The 20,009-nt window shown below is 40.5% G+C and overlaps 1 protein-coding gene across 3 annotated transcripts in view; it reads left to right on the forward strand.

Annotated features, from left to right (window-relative positions):
• Positions 1 to 20,009, forward strand: part of LOC128656174 (GRB10-interacting GYF protein 2) — a 556,473-nt gene that overhangs the window by 374,632 nt on the left and 161,832 nt on the right. For 2 of the 3 annotated variants that reach the window (XM_053709919.1, XM_053709920.1), the window contains exon 12: positions 18,178 to 18,278. In XM_053709919.1, coding sequence (XP_053565894.1) covers positions 18,178 to 18,278 — 101 coding nt within the window. The remainder of the gene's footprint in view (positions 1 to 18,177; positions 18,279 to 20,009) is intronic. The other variant, XM_053709921.1, reaches the window with a different exon arrangement.

The following is a 20,009-nucleotide window of genomic DNA, read 5'->3' on the forward strand; positions in this document are numbered from 1 at the left end:
ACTAACTGAAATTGTTACTAAGGAGTGGGATAGACCCGGTGTGCCGTTCTCACCCCCTCCAATATTTAGAAAGATGTTTCCAATAGACGCCACCACTCGGGACTTATGGCAAACGGTCCCCAAGGTGGAGGGAGCAGTTTCTACTTTAGCTAAGCGTACCACTATCCCGGTGGAGGATAGCTGTGCTTTCTCAGATCCAATGGATAAAAAATTAGAGGGTTACCTTAAGAAAATGTTTGTTCAACAAGGTTTTATATTACAACCCCTTGCATGTATCGCGCCGATTACGGCTGCGGCAGCATTTTGGATTGAGTCGCTTGAAGAGAACCTTAGTTCATCTACGCTAGACGACATTACGGACAGGCTTAGAGTCCTTAAACTAGCTAATTCCTTCATTTCGGAGGCCGTAGTACATTTAACCAAACTTACGGCTAAGAACTCAGGATTCGCCATACAGGCACGTAGGGCGCTGTGGCTAAAATCCTGGTCAGCTGATGTTACTTCTAAGTCCAAATTACTTAATATACCTTTCAAGGGGCAGTCTTTATTTGGGCCCGGTTTGAAAGAGATTATCGCTGACATTACAGGAGGTAAGGGCCACGCCCTACCTCAAGACAAAGCCAAAGCTAAGGCTAGACAGTCTAATTTTCGTCCCTTTCGGAACTTCAAAACAGGAGCAGCATCAACCTCCACTGCACCAAAACAGGAAGGAGCTGTTGCTCGTTACAGGCAAGGCTGGAAGCCTAACCAGTCCTGGAACAAGAGCAAGCAGGCCAGGAAACCTGCTGCTGCCCCAAAGACAGCATGAACCGAGAGCCCCCGATCCGGGACCGGATCTAGTGGGGGGCAGACTCTCTCTCTTCGCCCAGGCCTGGGCAAGAGATGTTCAGGATCCCTGGGCACTAGAGATCATATCTCAGGGATACCTTCTAGACTTCAAATTATCTCCCCCAAGAGGGAGATTTCATCTGTCAAGGTTGTCAACAAACCAGATAAAGAAAGAAGCGTTTCTACGCTGCGTACAAGATCTGTTAATAATGGGAGTGATCCATCCGGTTCCGCGGTCGGAACAAGGACAAGGGTTCTACTCAAACCTGTTTGTGGTTCCCAAAAAAGAGGGAACTTTCAGGCCAATCTTAGATTTAAAGATTCTAAACAAATTCCTAAGAGTTCCATCGTTCAAAATGGAAACTATTCGGACAATCTTACCCATGATCCAAGAGGGTCAGTACATGACCACAGTGGATTTAAAGGATGCTTACCTTCACATACCGATCCACAAAGATCATCACCGGTATCTAAGGTTTGCCTTCTTAGACAGGCACTACCAGTTTGTAGCTCTTCCATTCGGATTGGCTACGGCTCCAAGAATCTTCACAAAGGTTCTGGGTGCCCTTCTGGCGGTACTAAGACCGCGAGGGATTTCGGTAGCTCCATACCTAGACGACATTCTAATACAAGCTTCAAGCTTTCAAACTGCCAAGTCTCATACAGAGTTAGTTCTGGCATTTCTAAGGTCGCATGGATGGAAAGTGAACGAAAAGAAGAGTTCTCTTTTTCCTCTCACAAGAGTTCCATTCTTGGGGACTCTTATAGATTCTGTAGAAATGAAGATTTACCTGACAGAGGACAGGTTAACAAAGCTTCAAAATGCATGCCGTGTCCTTCATTCCATTCAACACCCGTCAGTAGCTCAATGCATGGAGGTGATCGGCTTAATGGTAGCGGCAATGGACATAGTACCTTTTGCACGCCTACACCTCAGACCTCTGCAATTATGCATGCTAAGTCAGTGGAATGGGGATTACTCAGATTTGTCCCCTACTCTGAATCTGAATCAAGAGACCAGAAATTCTCTTCTATGGTGGCTTCATCGGCCACACCTGTCCAGGGGGATGCCATTCAGCAGGCCACACTGGACAATTGTAACAACAGACGCCAGCCTACTAGGTTGGGGCGCTGTCTGGAATTCTCTGAAGGCTCAGGGACTATGGAATCAGGAGGAGAGTCTCCTTCCAATAAACATTCTGGAATTGAGGGCAGTTCTCAATGCCCTTCTAGCTTGGCCCCAATTAACAACTCGGGGGTTCATCAGGTTTCAGTCAGACAACATCACGACTGTAGCTTACATCAACCATCAGGGAGGGACAAGAAGCTCCCTAGCAATGGTGGAAGTATCAAAGATAATTCGCTGGGCAGAGTCTCACTCTTGCCACCTGTCAGCAATCCACATCCCGGGAGTGGAGAACTGGGAGGCGGATTTCTTGAGTCGCCAGACTTTTCATCCGGGGGAGTGGGAACTTCATCCGGAGGTCTTTGCCCAAATACTTCGACGTTGGGGCAAACCAGAGATAGATCTCATGGCGTCTCGCCAGAACGCCAAACTTCCTCGCTACGGGTCCAGATCCAGGGATCCGGGAGCGGTTCTGATAGATGCTTTGACAGCACCTTGGAACTTCGGGATGGCTTATGTGTTTCCACCCTTTCCGCTGCTTCCTCGATTGATTGCCAAAATCAAGCAGGAGAGAGCATCAGTGATTCTAATAGCGCCTGCATGGCCACGCAGGACTTGGTATGCAGATCTAGTGGACATGTCATCCTGTCCGCCTTGGTCTCTACCTCTAAGACAGGACCTTCTGATACAGGGTCCATTCAAACATCAAAATCTAACTTCTCTGAAGCTGACTGCTTGGAAATTGAACGTTTGATTTTATCAAAACGTGGTTTTTCTGAGTCGGTTATTGATACCCTGATACAGGCTAGGAAGCCTGTTACCAGAAAGATTTACCATAAAATATGGCGTAAATACCTATACTGGTGCGAATCCAAACATTACTCCTGGAGTAAGGTTAGGATCTCTAGGATATTGTCTTTTCTACAAGAAGGGTTAGAAAAGGGTTTATCAGCTAGTTCATTAAAGGGACAGATTTCAGCTCTGTCCATCTTGTTACACAGGCGTCTGTCAGAAAATCCAGACGTCCAGGCTTTTTGTCAGGCTTTAGCTAGGATCAAGCCTGTGTTTAAAGCTGTTGCTCCGCCATGGAGTTTAAACTTAGTTCTTAACGTTTTACAGGGTGTTCCATTTGAACCCCTTCATTCCATTGATATAAAATTGTTATCTTGGAAAGTTCTGTTTTTAATGGCTATTTCCTCGGCTCGAAGAGTCTCTGAGTTATCAGCCTTACATTGTGATTCTCCTTATCTGATTTTTCACTCAGACAAGGTAGTTCTGCGTACTAAACCTGGGTTCTTACCTAAGGTGGTCACTAACAGGAATATCAATCAAGAGATTGTTGTTCCATCCTTGTGTCCAAATCCTTCTTCAAAGAAGGAACGTCTTCTACACAATCTGGATGTAGTTCGTGCCCTCAAGTTCTACTTGCAGGCAACTAAAGATTTTCGCCAAACTTCTTCCCTGTTTGTCGTTTATTCTGGACAGAGGAGAGGTCAAAAAGCTTCTGCTACCTCTCTCTCTTTTTGGCTTCGTAGCATAATACGTTTAGCCTATGAGACTGCTGGTCAGCAGCCTCCTGAAAGAATTACAGCTCACTCCACTAGAGCTGTGGCTTCCACTTGGGCCTTTAAGAATGAGGCCTCTGTTGAACAGATTTGCAAGGCTGCAACTTGGTCTTCGCTTCATACTTTTTCCAAATTTTACAAATTTGACACTTTTGCTTCTTCGGAGGCTATTTTTGGGAGAAAGGTTCTTCAGGCAGTGGTTCCTTCTATATAATGAGCCTGCCTATCCCTCCCGTCATCCGTGTACTTTTGCTTTGGTATTGGTATCCCAGAAGTAATGATGACCCGTGGACTGATCACACATAACAGAAGAAAACATAATTTATGCTTACCTGATAAATTCCTTTCTTCTGTTGTGTGATCAGTCCACGGCCCGCCCTGTTTTAAGGCAGGTAAATATCTTTTAAATTATACTCCAGTCACCACTTCACCCTTGGTTACTCCTTTCTCGTTGATTCTTGGTCGAATGACTGGGACTGACGTAGAGGGGAGGAGCTATATGCAGCTCTGCTGGGTGAATCCTCTTGCATTTCCTGTTGGGGAGGAGTTATATCCCAGAAGTAATGATGACCCGTGGACTGATCACACAACAGAAGAAAGGAATTTATCAGGTAAGCATAAATTATGTTTTTTGTATAAAGTACAATTATTCCAATTCCTTATTTTATATGCTTTTGCACTTTTTTATAACCCCACTTCTTGGCTATTCGTTAAACTGAATTGTGGGTGTGGTGAGGGGTGTATTTATAGGCATTTTGAGGTTTGGGAAACTTTGCCCCTCCTGGTAGGAATGTATATCCCATACGTCACTAGCTCATGGACTCTTGCTAATATGAAAGAAATGAATTTCTCAGGTAAGTTCTTACATAAATTATGCTTTTAAGTAACTTTCTAATTTACTCCTATTATCAAATTTTCTTCCTTCTCTTGCTATCATTATTTGAAAAAGAAGGCATCTAAGCTTTTTTTTGGTTTCAGTACTCTGGACAGCAATTTTTTATTGGTAAATGAATTTATCCACCAATTAGCAAGGACAACTCAGGTTGTTCACCAAAAATGGGCCGGCATCTAAACTTACATTCTTGCATTTCAAATAAAGATACCAAGAAAATGAAGAAAATTTGATAATAGGAGTAAATTAGAAAGTTGCTTAAAATTTCATGCTCAATCTGAATCACGAAAGAAATTTTTTGGGTACAGTGTCCCTTTAACTGATAAATTTCTTTCTCTTGTGGTGTATCCAGTCCACGGCCCGCCCTGGCTATTAAGTCAGGTAGATTTTTTGTTTAAACTACAGTCACCACTGCACCCTATGGTTTCTCCTTTTTCTTCCTAACTTTCGGTCGAATGACTGGGGGGGTGGAGCTAGAGGGGGAGCTATATGGACAGCTCTGCTGTGTGCTCTCTTTGCCACTTCCTGTAGGGAAGGAGAATATCCCACAAGTAAAGGATGAACCCGTGGACTGGGTACACCACAAGAGAAAGAAATTTATCAGGTAAGCATAAATTCTGTTTTTGGGTTTCATATTCCTTTAAATAAATGAATCAGGTACAGTGATCCATAATATGTAGCTTGATTTGTTAATACCAAATGGCTACAAAACCATTGAAAGACTTTGACACTGCAAAACATAAATTTAATTTTACATTATTTACACCAGGTATTGTGATTATCAGGATATCCATATGCCTTGCCTCTCAAACCATAGCAACCATAAAAATACCATAAACCCCATATTTTAGTATTGTTATGTTTGCTTTATAACTTAATTAAATAAATTCAAATTTAACCTTGTAGTTAAATACAAAAGTATTCTTTGCGAAAAAATCGTGTGAAACCGAGCAAATGGAATTGCATCTTATGCAGCATTCAGCCGACTGAGAACTTACATGCATAAAGCTACAGTATAATTGGTTAGAGACTGAAGTTTCACACATGTTGACTGTAATAAGTCTCATTGTCATCAGGTCTATAATGATTCCTTAAAAAGAGACCTTGGTTTGAGGAGATAGAGCTCTTTTGAACGTTGAATGTTGGTATTAGATACTACTTAAAGGTAAAGATGGAGGCTGTGTACCAAAATATCATCCAGGAAAGGAGCCACTGAAATACATTGGACACGTATTACTGACAAGAACTATCCCAGAACTTTTGTAAAAATTCTGAGAGCAGTAGCCAAGTCAAATGGAAGCGTAACAAGCTGAAAATGTTTGTCCTGGAAGGCAAACCGATGGAACTGATATGATCATTGTGAATAGGATTATGAAGGTAAGCATCCTTCAAATCTATTGTGGACATAAAGTGCCCTTGTTGTACAAGGGGAAGAACAGTTTGAATTGTTTTAATTTTGAAGAAAGGAAATCTGAGAAATTTGTTTAGAGTCGTTAAATCCAAAAATGGCCTAAAAGTTTCAAATTTTTGGGGAACTATAAACAGACCGGAATAAAAAAACCTGAACTTGTTCTGAAATTGAAAGTAGAACTATTAGTCCCATGAGTTCTGCATCCTTAACTCAACAAAAAAAAAGGCTTGAGGCTTCACAGTGTTCTTTAGAACGTGGAACTGAAGAAAACCTGCCTCTGGAAGACCTTGATCTGAAACCCATTCTGTGCCCCTGAGACACTATGGTTTAGTGCACAGATTGAGACCAGGCCTTCTGAAAAACACGTAATCTGCCCCCTACTAGAATACCATAGAAATGGATGGGGGGGGGTGCACCTTCATGATGATTTGGAAGATGAAGAAGGCTTTTTCTCCAACATAGGTGTGTCCGGTCCACGGCGTCATCCTTACTTGTGGGATATTCTCTTCCCCAACAGGAAATGGCAAAGAGCCCAGCAAAGCTGGTCACATGATCCCTCCTAGGCTCCGCCTACCCCAGTCATTCTCTTTGCCGTTGTACAGGCAACATCTCCACGGAGATGGCTTAGAGTTTTTTAGTGTTTAACTGTAGTTTTTATTATTCAATCAAGAGTTTGTTATTTTAAAATAGTGCTGGTATGTACTATTTACTCTGAAACAGAAAAGAGATGAAGATTTCTGTTTGTAAGAGGAAAATGATTTTAGCAACCGTTACTAAAATCGATGGCTGTTCCACACAGGACTGTTGAGAGGAATTAACTTCAGTTGAGGGAACAGTGAGCAGAATTTTACTGCTTGAGGTATGACACATTCTAACAAGACGATGTAATGCTGGAAGCTGTCATTTTCCCTATGGGATCCGGTAAGCCATTTTTATTACAGACAATAAATAAGGGCTTCACAAGGGCTTTTTAAGACTGTAGACATTTTCTGGGCTAAATCGATTCATATAATAAACATATTTAGCCTTGAGGAATCATTTTAATCTGGGTATTTTGTAAAATAATATCGGCAGGCACTGTTTGGGACACCTTATTCTCTAGGGGCTTTCCCTAATCATAGGCAGAGTCTCATTTTCGCGCCGGTATTGCGCACTTGTTTTTGAGAAGCATGACATGCAGTCGCATGTGTGAGGAGCTCTGATACATAGAAAAGACTTTCTGAAGGCGTCATTTGGTATCGTATTCCCCTTTGGGCTTGGTTGGGTCTCAGCAAAGCAGATACCAGGGACTGTAAAGGGGTTAAAGATAAAAACGGCTCCGGTTCCGTTATTTTAAGGGTTAAAGCTTCCAAATTTGGTGTGCAATACTTTTAAGGCTTTAAGACACTGTGGTGAAATTTTGGTGAATTTTGAACAATTCCTTCATACTTTTTCGCAATTGCAGTAATAAAGTATGTTCAGTTTAAAATTTAAAGTGACAGTAACGGTTTTATTTTAAAACGTTTTTTGTACTTTGTTATCAAGTTTATGCCTGTTTAACATGTCTGAACTACCAGATAGACTGTGTTCTGAATGTGGGGAAGCCAAGGTTCCTTCTCATTTAAATAGATGTGATTTATGTGACACAAAATTTAGAGAAAATGATGCCCAAGATGATTCCTCAAGTGAGGGGAGTAAGCATGGTACTGCATCATCCCCTCCTTCGTCTACACCAGTCTTGCCCACTCAGGAGGCCCCTAGTACATCTAGCGCGCCAATACTCCTTACTATGCAACAATTAACGGCTGTAATGGATAATTCTATCAAAAACATTTTAGCCAAAATGCCCACTTATCAGCGTAAGCGCGACTGCTCTGTTTTAGATAATACTGAAGAGCATGAGGACGCTGATGATATTGTTTCTGAAGGGCCCCTACACCAGTCTGAGGGGGCCAGGGAGGTTTTGTCTGAGGGAGAAATTTCAGATTCAGGGAAAATTTCTCAACAAGCTGAACCTGATGTGATTACATTTAAATTTAAGTTGGAACATCTCCGCGCTCTGCTTAAGGAGGTGTTATCCACTCTGGATGATTGTGAGAATTTGATCATCCCAGAGAAACTATGTAAAATGGACAAGTTCCTAGAGGTCCCGGGGCCCCCAGAAGCTTTTCCTATACCCAAGCGGGTGGCGGACATTGTAAATAAAGAATGGGAAAGGCCCGGTATACCTTTCGTCCCTCCCCCCATATTTAAAAAATTGTTTCCTATGGTCGACCCCAAAAAGGACTTATGGCAGACAGTCCCCAAGGTCGAGGGGGCGGTTTCTACTTTAAACAAACGCACCACTATACCCATAGAAGATAGTTGTGCTTTCAAAGATCCTATGGATAAAAAATTAGAAGGTTTGCTTAAAAAGATGTTTGTTCAGCAAGGTTACCTTCTACAACCAATTTCATGCATTGTCCCTGTCACTACAGCCGCGTGTTTCTGGTTCGATGAGCTAGAAAAGGCGATCACTAGTGATTCTCCTCCTTATGAGGAGATTATGGACAGAATCCGTGCTCTCAAATTGGCTAATTCTTTCACCCTAGACGCCACTTTGCAATTGGCTAGGTTAGCGGCGAAAAATTCTGGGTTTGCTATTGTGGCGCGCAGAGCGCTTTGGTTGAAATCTTGGTCAGCGGATGCGTCTTCCAAGAACAAATTGCTTAACATTCCTTTCAAGGGGAAAACGCTGTTTGGCCCTGACTTGAAAGAGATTATCTCTGATATCACTGGGGGTAAGGGCCACGCCCTTCCTCAGGATAGGTCTTTCAAGGCCAAAAATAAACCTAATTTTCGTCCCTTTCGTAGAAACGGACCAGCCCCAAGTGCTACGTCCTCTAAGCAAGAGGGTAATACTTCTCAAGCCAAGCCAGCCTGGAGACCAATGCAAGGCTGGAACAAGGGAAAGCAGGCCAAGAAACCTGCCACTGCTACCAAGACAGCATGAACTGTTGGCCCCCGATCCGGGACCGGATCTGGTGGGGGGCAGACTCTCTCTCTTCGCTCAGGCTTGGGCAAGAGATGTTCTGGATCCTTGGGCACTAGAAATAGTCTCCCAAGGTTATCTTCTGGAATTCAAAGGGCTTCCCCCAAGGGGGAGGTTCCACAGGTCTCAATTGTCTTCAGACCACATAAAAAAACAGGCATTCTTACATTGTGTAGAAGACCTGTTAAAAATGGGAGTGATTCATCCTGTTCCATTAGGGGAACAAGGGATGGGGTTCTACTCCAATCTGTTCGTAGTTCCCAAAAAAGAGGGAACGTTCAGACCAATCTTAGATCTCAAGATCCTAAACAAGTTTCTCAAGGTTCCATCGTTCAAAATGGAAACCATTCGAACAATTCTTCCTTCCATCCAGGAAGGTCAATTCATGACCACGGTGGATTTAAAGGATGCGTATCTACATATTCCTATCCACAAGGAACATCATCGGTTCCTAAGGTTCGCATTCCTGGACAAGCATTACCAGTTCGTGGCACTTCCTTTCGGATTAGCCACTGCTCCAAGGATTTTCACAAAGGTACTAGGGTCCCTTCTAGCGGTGCTAAGACCAAGGGGCATTGCAGTAGTACCTTACTTGGACGACATTCTGATTCAAGCGTAGTCCCTTCCTCAAGCAAAGGCTCACACGGACATAGTCCTGGCCTTTCTCAGATCTCACGGATGGAAAGTGAACGTAGAAAAGAGTTCTCTATCTCCGTCAACAAGGGTTCCTTTCTTGGGAACAATAATAGACTCCTTAGAAATGAGGATTTTTCTGACAGAGGCCAGAAAAACAAAACTTCTAAACTCTTGTCAAATACTTCATTCCGTTCCTCTTCCTTCCATAGCGCTGTGCATGGAAGTAATAGGTTTGATGGTAGCGGCAATGGACATAGTTCCTTTTGCGCGCATTCATCTAAGACCATTACAACTGTGCATGCTCAGTCAGTGGAATGGGGACTATACAGACTTGTCTCCGACGATACAAGTAAATCAGAGGACCAGAGATTCACTCCGTTGGTGGCTGTCCCTGGACAACCTGTCACAAGGGATGAACTTCCGCAGGCCAGAGTGGGTCATTGTCACGACCGACGCCAGTCTGATGGGCTGGGGCGCGGTCTGGGGACCCCTGAAAGCTCAGGGTCTTTGGTCTCGGGAAGAATCTCTTCTACCGATAAACATTCTGGAACTGAGAGCGATACTCAATGCTCTCAAGGCTTGGCCTCAGCTAGCAAAGGCCAAGTTCATACGGTTTCAATCAGACAACATGACGACTGTTGCGTACATCAACCATCAGGGGGGAACAAGGAGTTCCCTGGCGATGGAAGAAGTGACCAAAATCATTCAATGGGCGGAGACTCACTCCTGCCTCCTGTCTGCAATCCACATCCCAGGAGTGGAAAATTGGGAAGCGGATTTTCTGAGTCGTCAGACATTACATCCGGGGGAGTGGGAACTCCATCCGGAAATCTTTGCCCAAATTACTCAACTGTGGGGCATTCCAGACATGGATCTGATGGCCTCTTGTCAGAACTTCAAGGTTCCTTGCTACGGGTCCAGATCCAGGGATCCCAAGGCGACTCTAGTAGATGCACTAGTAGCACCTTGGACCTTCAAACTAGCTTATGTATTCCCGCCGTTTCCTCTCATCCCCAGGCTGGTAGCCAGGATCAATCAGGAGAGGGCATCGGTGATCTTGATAGCTCCTGCGTGGCCACGCAGGACTTGGTATGCAGATCTGGTGAATATGTCATCGGCTCCACCATGGAAGCTACCTTTGAGACGAGACCTTCTTGTTCAAGGTCCGTTCGAACATCCGAATCTGGTCTCACTCCAACTGACTGCTTGGAGATTGAACGCTTGATCTTATCAAAGCGAGGGTTCTCAGATTCTGTTATTGATACTCTTGTTCAGGCCAGAAAGCCTGTAACTAGAAAAATTTACCACAAAATATGGAAAAAATATATCTGTTGGTGTGCATCTAAAGGATTCCCTTGGGACAAGGTAAAAATTCCTAAGATTCTATCCTTTCTTCAAGAAGGATTGGAGAAAGGATTATCTGCAAGTTCCTTGAAGGGACAGATTTCTGCCTTGTCTGTGTTACTTCACAAAAAGTTGGCAGCTGTGCCAGATGTTCAAGCCTTTGTTCAGGCTCTGGTTAGAATCAAGCCTGTTTACAAACCTTTGACTCCTCCTTGGAGTCTCAACTTAGTTCTTTCAGTTCTTCAGGGGGTTCCGTTTGAACCCTTACATTCCGTTGATATTAAGTTATTATCTTGGAAAGTTTTGTTTTTGGTTGCAATTTCTTCTGCTAGAAGAGTTTCAGAATTATCTGCTCTGCAGTGTTCTCCTCCTTATCTGGTGTTCCATGCAGATAAGGTGGTTTTACGTACTAAACCTGGTTTTCTTCCGAAAGTTGTTTCTAACAAAAACATTAACCAGGAGATAGTCGTGCCTTCTTTGTGTCCGAATCCAGTTTCAAAGAAGGAACGTTTGTTGCACAATTTGGATGTTGTTCGCGCTCTAAAATTCTATTTAGATGCTACTAAGGATTTTAGACAAACATCTTCCTTGTTTGTTGTTTACTCTGGTAAAAGGAGAGGTCAAAAAGCAACTTCTACCTCTCTCTCTTTTTGGATTAAAAGCATCATTAGATTGGCTTATGAGACTGCCGGACGGCAGCCTCCTGAAAGAATCACAGCTCATTCCACTAGGGCTGTGGCTTCCACATGGGCCTTCAAGAACGAGGCTTCTGTTGATCAGATATGTCGGGCAGCGACTTGGTCTTCACTGCACACTTTTACCAAATTTTACAAGTTTGATACTTTTGCTTCTTCTGAGGCTATTTTTGGGAGAAAGGTTTTGCAAGCCGTGGTGCCTTCCATTTAGGTGACCTGATTTGCTCCCTCCCTTCATCCGTGTCCTAAAGCTTTGGTATTGGTTCCCACAAGTAAGGATGACGCCGTGGACCGGACACACCTATGTTGGAGAAAACAGAATTTATGTTTACCTGATAAATTACTTTCTCCAACGGTGTGTCCGGTCCACGGCCCGCCCTGGTTTTTTAATCAGGTCTGATAATTTATTTTCTTTAACTACAGTCACCACGGTATCATATGGTTTCTCCTATGCAAATATTCCTCCTTTACGTCGGTCGAATGACTGGGGTAGGCGGAGCCTAGGAGGGATCATGTGACCAGCTTTGCTGGGCTCTTTGCCATTTCCTGTTGGGGAAGAGAATATCCCACAAGTAAGGATGACGCCGTGGACCGGACACACCGTTGGAGAAAGTAATTTATCAGGTAAACATAAATTCTGTTTTTTGCCTTGTTAGCCATGTTCAATGAAGGGCTATATTTCAAGGAAGGTCTGGAGGAATCTTGTTTTTGGGAAGTGGAGGAGGATCTTTGGTTCCTTGGTGGATGAAAGGAACGATAATGATTTAAAGCTCTATTTTTTTTCTCAGACTTCTTGTTTTGAGGAAGAAAAGCCCTCTTACCTCCAGTTACAGTAGAAATTGTAGCATCTAGACCAGGCCAAAATAAAATCTTTCCTTGAAAAGGAAGAGATAGAAGTCTTGATTTTGAAAGCAAGTCAGCTGACCAAGACTTGTCACAAAGCTCTCATTGTCAAAACTGTCAAAGCCATGATCTTGGCATTTAATCTAATAATAGGGCGGGAAAAAATGCACCTTCTTAATGCCAGGCAAGATGACAGAGGTATTAAAAATTGGGTAGAATAAGAAGCATGACGACAGAAAACTGGGGGGAGACCAAGACGATAATGTAGATCAGCTTTTAATGCTGCATAATGGGGCCACTTTAGAACCCCTACTTAAATACAAGAGGTGTATAGGCCTGAGATGCTATGAGAAATAAATTATATGTACTGTGTAAGACTTTTCTTAAAAATGATGGATGACAGCAATGTTGCTTATATGTTTCACTATAAACATGACATATTTAACTTGGTGTTATAAAGGGCATAGGAAACAGCCTATTTATGTCCTTAATTGTAGAATCACATATAATGGTTACATAAACAGTACAGAAAATGAATACTTACACAAACTGTTATGATTTTCATCATTAGCTATAAGTTTAATATACGAGGAGGGATTGTTTGCAGACTGTTTGGCAACTGAGTTATAAGTGCTCTTATTAAACTTTCTAAAATCTCTTGGTTAACAGAGTAAATGAAGAGTTGTAATATATTAATAGGTAGCCAATACAAGGCAAATAAAGATTAGGAAACAAAAGGGATAGTACTTAACTTACGGGAACATGTTAGTACACTGAATCTGACATCTTATACTTCTGCAGTCATTCTTAAAATAAGGTATAAATGTTAATTGGAGGTATAATCGAAAAAAATACTGTGATATAAAACTGCTTTACAATAAATGATTCACAATCTTAGACCTACATTGGAGGAGCTTAGTCTGTACCTAGCATGAACATTATAACGAATATCAACACTGGGGCATTTAATGTAGCTGCAAATACACAACATTAATAAAATCACTAAAATGCTCAAAAGTCTACTTGACGAGTTAATTAGTTAATTATGCGTTCAACATAAAAAAAAATGTATGTACCTTGATAAGTCGAAATGTGAACAATGGAAGGTCAACGTGTTGGTAAGATGCTCCAAGCATTTAATTAAAATAAGCAGGGGCACTCACACTTGACAGACTTTCTTGCCTCTGAACTCTGTTGCCTCTAAATGCTCAATATTGCTGAAGAAGGGGTGCCATAACCTAGCTTTTGGAGCGTAATTCTGCCCAACCCAAATTAGTGGGTCCTGTGTTATCCTGCAATGAGTTTCCACAATACCTAATAACTGCCATACCTGGTTCAAGTCAGATACAGATCAGCAATGCCCTACTAAGACCTAGATGATCTGCTGGGCCAATGAAGAGGCATATGTGCATAGCCACATATCACTAGATAGTTCCCAGTAGTGCACTGCTGCTCCCGTGTATGATTTTAAACAAAGTATATGAAGAGAACAAAGTAAATTTGATAAGAGAAGTAAATTGGAAAGTTGTTTAAAATTGAATGCTCTATCTGAATCACAAAAGCAAAAAAAAAAAACATTTAATGTCCCTTTAAGAGTGTCAGCTATAGTCTATTATTCTACCTCATCTTTAAACATGAGAAAGTATATTTACACAAAGCTCAAATAATTGTGAGGTTCTAGTGCTTTATTAATATTTGTTTTATTTTCAAAATTTCTATACTGTGGATCATTTATTTTCTAAATTAAAAAAAACTAAATTTCCTGCTCTTTTTATGGTTTTGTAAGTTAATTTTGTCAACAGATATATATATATTATGTTATTTTTTATTTTTTTTTATATATTTATTTATTAACCAAAAGCAAAATAACAGCCTTACAATTTGGCTTACCTTTCACCACGCAGGGTATACCGAAACAAAAATTTAGCCCGACAATTTGGGCTAGCATTTCACCACACAGGGTGTTTACATTAATTATGGAATATCAGAGTACTAATACATATAAATTAAGTTTTAACTTAAAAAATCCGCAACCTAAATTCAGATGTATATTCAACTTTCAAATTAAACTCTACCTCAGCAATCATTCAATTACCCTGTTGAGACTATGTCACTATAGAAAAGAGAAACCCTACCTATAGAAACTTTGCAGTAGTAGCTGAATAGTCTAAAGACATTTCTCCAAATGTATATCTTGCTTTTGGGTCTTTTACCTATTATAATAAGACCCTATCTAAAGACAATACTAGAAATACAATCAACAAATCAAACAAACAATAAAAAAGAAGAACAAACAAAAAAAACAAAAAAAAACCCCAACTCCTCTCCCCCACTTCCCTCCTCGCAATTGCCGCAGGTAGTATTTATTTAGCCCAGTAAAGTTATCTTACCCCGGATTATCAAGTTAGCCCATACCCCACTCTTGGGGTATCATGTTTTTTAACAAAAGTAACATGAATTCGGGGGAATTTTGTAAGGGTAGTATGAGTTGCTTTTGTACTATCAATGGTTTTTCCCTGATTATATTAAACCATTTTGAAAAGAAATCCTTAAGTCTCTTTTCTGAATAGGGTCTAATATTAAGTAGCTCAATCGTCATCTGGGTATCCATTGTATTAATAAATTCTTTCAAACTAGGTTCTTCTGATGCTTTCCATTTTTTAAATATTATGTTGCGAGCGGCTAAAATAGCCAGATTTATAAGGAGTTTGTCTGATTTATTATCCCCTTCATCATATAACAGGAATACATTGACTGCAGTCAAAGATATTTTAATACTTAAAAATTTATTAAGCCAGTAATTAATTTTGCCCCAAAATTGCAATACTTTTGGGAAGCCCAAAGACAATGGATAATATCAGCGGTTTCAGCTTTACATTTAAAACATTTACAGCGCAGTGTATTATCGGCCCATTTATTAATTTTGTCCGGGGTTAAATAATAATTATTTAATAGTTTATATTGAGACTCTTTCCAACTATACACTGACGTAGCCAAATCCAAATTAATAAGACTTTTTTTAACCTCTTGTGATTGCACCTGCGGGAAATACCTATTCATGTATGTTGTAATTTTTTCCACTTGCGTCATCCCAGATACGTTACATAACATATTGTACCATATAGAAATTGATCTCTTCCCAGCTTTATATAATTTTAGTCCAGAATCTATTTCTGGCCACTCCCACTCAGTCCCGAAACGTTGGCATAGTTGATTAAAATAACTCCTACTCTGTAGATAGGCATAAAAGCTTTTAGGATTCAACTGAAACTCAATTACCATATCTCGAAAAGACTTTATATATATTGTATCAGCTTGCCTGAATTGGGACCAATTCTTTAAACCTTTCTCCCTCCAAATTTTATATACCGGGTCTGACAGGCCGGGCAAAAAGTCGGGCATACCCATAATAGGACAAAAACTAGAAATATGGTATTGACAGTTTAAGAGGGTACAATATTTCTGCCAGGCTATAATGACATTCTTAAATGTTAATAGATTGGAAATGTTGTTAGGGATTAATTTTTTATCTATGTGCAATAATGATTTAAGATTATAAGGCATAATTACTTCTGATTCCAAATTATAGTAGGTGACATAGTCCCCCTCTACCAGCCAGTCTACTGCGAATTTGACTAGGGTCACCAGATTATATGTTTTAAGGCAAGGAAGTGCCAGACCCCCTTCTTTTCTACGCTGAATCAGTTTGTTTAGAGCCAAACGAGGTTTACCATTGTTCCACAGAAATTGGGATATTGATTTATTGAACCTATGTAAGTCTGATCTTAGTATAAATAGCGGCAAGTTTTGAAGCAAAAATAAAAATTTAGGAAATATAATTGTTTTAATTACCATTATCTTTGCTGAAAGTGACAATTTGTACATACTCCATTTAGCTAAATTTTGAGGTAGTTTATCCAGTAAGTTTTCATAGTTTATTTTGTACCATTCATTCGGATTTTTACTTATATTTATACCTAGGTATTTTAACTGTTGCACTTCGTGAAATCCGTGCTTGGTATAGCTCTTATTATTTTTCTGTAACCAGAGAATCTCCGATTTCTGCAGATTCATTCTATACCCAGAAAATTTACTATAGGTTCCTATTATATTAAGACATTTTGGAATGCTTTCAGTCGTTTTATATAGATACAATAGTAAATCGTCTGCATATAGTGAAATTTTAATATTCTGCTTGCCAAGTCGGATGCCTGTTAACTCTTGCCTTAAAAGAATTGCCAAAGGTTCGAGAGAAATATTAAACAGAAGTGGCGACAGTGGGCATCCCTGTCTTGTCCCTTTATGTAATGTTATATATTGCGAGATTTCTGCGTTTACTAGTAGTTGTGATCTGGGGTTATTATAGATTGCTTTGGTTAAATTAAAGAAATTACCTTGCAGGCCGAATTTATCAAGTGCCGTGAATAGATGGTCCCATGTAATAGCATCAAATGCTTTTTCCGCATCTAGTGCAAGGAGGGCCAGGTCACCTTTAATATGTTGCTTATGTCCCAAGAGTTTGTTATAGTAGAAATCTATTGTTGTCAGTATGCGGCGTATGTTTCTAACCACATTCCTGCCTGGCATAAAGCCTGCCTGGTCATGATGTATGACCTCACCTAACACCCTTTTCAATCTGTCTGCCACTATTGCCATTAAAATTTTATAGTCTACATTTAACAAAGATATTGGTCTATAAGACCCTAATTCTTCACGATTTTTACCTTTCTTGTGAATCAGCGTAACAATTGAACTCGTGAAATATTTTGATTGATTGCTATTATTGACATAGTAATCATTATATAGTTTACCTAACATATCAACAATATCTACTCTGATGCTTTTGTAAAATTCGGCTGGAAGCCCATCAGGGCCCGGAGCTTTATTGTTTTTCAATTTTTTTATGGCTTTATCTATTTCCGTTTCAGATATTCTTTGATTAATCTCCTTGAGAGCCGCTGGTGAAACTCTGGGCACTGTAATACTTTGCCAAAATTTGTTTTTAGCAACTATATCTATATCTTCAGCAGAATACAGTTTTTGGTAGTATCTAAAAAATGCTTGTCTAACCTCCGATGCCTTTGTATATAAACTAGCTCCTTCCCTTATATTTGAAATCATATTTTTATTATTTCTTGTTTTAATCAACTTTGCCAGATACCCTGCACACATACCCTTCGGGCCTTGGAAGGTCGCCCTTGCTTTTAAATCTTCCCTTGTCCATTTCTGTTTTAAAAATATTTCTCTTTCCTCTCTTGACTGTTTATATTTGCCCCATGTATTGGGTTGTGGATTAGACAAGTAAGTGTTATATGCATTTTTAAGTTGTTTTGCTAGTTGAACCTCACGTGCCAGGAACTTCTTTTTTAATTTTGACATATAGGCCACAATCTCCCCACGGAGTACTGCTTTGCCTGTTTCCCAAAGAATCTCTGTTTTATCAGCATAGCTAGCGTTATTGGCTAGAAAGATTCTCCAGGCATTAGTTAACCAATTACAGAATTTGATGTTATTACACATGTACTTTGGGAAGAAAAAATTATTACAAGTTCCTGCTTTTCTAGCTCTTATTTTTAACCCTATAATCGCGTGGTCTGAGAGGAGGATCTCGTTAATCGAGGTATCCATATCACGTTTAAGGAGTGATCTATCCACTAAAAATAAGTCAATTCGTGAAAAGTTTTTAAAAGCTCTAGATTCACATTATATTATGTTATTTTAATGCTGTTCTCTGATAAACAGTATCATGTTTTTCCTCCCTTTTGGGTGTGATTGTCTCTTTATTAATCACTGTCTGTATTCTCTATTTATTCCCTGTTCATCACAGTGTGGGAAGGCAACAGTGTATGGGACCTTCCAGTGGAGGTGGCATCTCAGGGAGCATCTCGAGAGCAACTGGAACAGCTGGAGAAGGTGAAAACTGCTAAGGTCAGCCATCTAAATACTGCTTAAAGCCATGATTGAATTGCACAGAATATATGTGTATTCCTATATGTACAGTATATCCATAACAGTTATGGTAGGGGCTTTCTGGTATATTTTGTTACAGCATTTTATTTTTAAATGAACAACTTAATTGACTGTATAGGGGTTAAACTTATTGTTAAAGGCACAAACCCAGCATGCTTCCTTGCTGAACCTGAGAAGTACATGACTGTTAATTAATGGAGACATACGTACATTCCCAACTAGCTCACCATGTGTCCTCTTCCCAGGAGTGGGAATTCACCTTTAATATTGAGATAACTGGTCATTTTTCCCATCTAGACTAGTATATTGTCTTATTGGTAAATTATGGCGGTATTTTCTTTTTAATGGTGGTGAGACCTTACTCTTGGGAATTACATCACCTGGCCACCAGGAGGCGGCAAATACACCCTACACCAGAGCTTTAAGTGTCGCTACTACATCCCTTTCCCTCCCAGAATTTCTTTGCCTCTACAAGGATAGGTATGTTCAGGATATTTGAAAATAATTTTAGCAATATTCAATCTAATTCTTCTGTCAATAGATAGTTCCTGGAAGAGAGGGATTTAGTAGAGTACTGCTGGTGCAATGTAAATCTCCTCTCTGGAGAGCCATGGGTGTTGCTTTCTCTTGTAAGATGTATCGAGTCCACGGATTCATCCTTACTTGTGGGATATTCTCCTCCCCTACAGGAAGTGGCAAAGAGAGCACCCACAGCAGAGCTGCCTATATAGCTCCCCCTTAGCTCCACTCCCAGTCATTCTCTTTGCCTACTCTAAGTAACTAGGAAGTGCAGAGCGAGTGTGGTGACAAAAATGTTATTTTTTTATTTCTCAAGCAAAAGTTTGTTATTTTAAATGGTGCCGGTGTGTACTATTTACTCTTTGTCAAAAAAAGAGATGAAGATTTCTGCAAGGAGGATTATGATCTTAGCACTTTGTAGCTAAGATCCACTGCTGTTCTCACAAGGGCTGAAGAGTACAGGAAAACTTCAGTTGGGGGAACGGTTTGCATGCTAAGCTGCATATGAGGTATGTTCAGTCTATGTTTCTCCCACATTGGTGTATCCGGTCCACGGCTTCATCCTTACTTGTGGGATATTCTCAATCCCTACAGGAAGTGGCAAAGAGAGCACACAGCAAAGCTGTCCATATAGCTCCCCTCAGGCTCCGCCCCCCCAGTCATTCTCTTTGCCGCTCTAACTAGTAGCATCTCCCCGGGGGTGGTAAAGAGTATGTGGTGTTAGTTGTAGTTTTTTATTTCTTCTATCAAGAGTTTGTTATTTTAAAATAGTGCCGGCTTGTACTATTTACTCTGCAGCAGAAAGTGAAGAAGATTTCTGCTAAGAGGACTATGATTTTAGCACCAGTAACTAAAATCCATTGCTGTTCCCACGCAGGACTGTTGAAACCAGATAACATCAGTTGGGGGGAACAGTTTGCAGGCTTAACTGCTTCAGGTATGATCAGTCATTTTTCTAACAAGACCCAGTAATGCTAGAAGACTGTCAGAAATTCCCTCTGGGATAGGTAAGCCATTGTTATTAGATTCAGCAATAAAAGGATGGCTTATTTTTAGGGCTTATGCTGGTTGACACTATTGTGGGCTAATCGATTGCTTTTTAGCAAGTTTTCAACTTAAATAGGTGTTTTTTTATCAACTTAAAACACTTTTGGGGATTAATTTGCGCCT

The sequence above is a fragment of the Bombina bombina genome, chromosome 4, assembly GCF_027579735.1.
Source record: "Bombina bombina isolate aBomBom1 chromosome 4, aBomBom1.pri, whole genome shotgun sequence".
Taxonomy (NCBI): domain Eukaryota; kingdom Metazoa; phylum Chordata; class Amphibia; order Anura; family Bombinatoridae; genus Bombina; species Bombina bombina.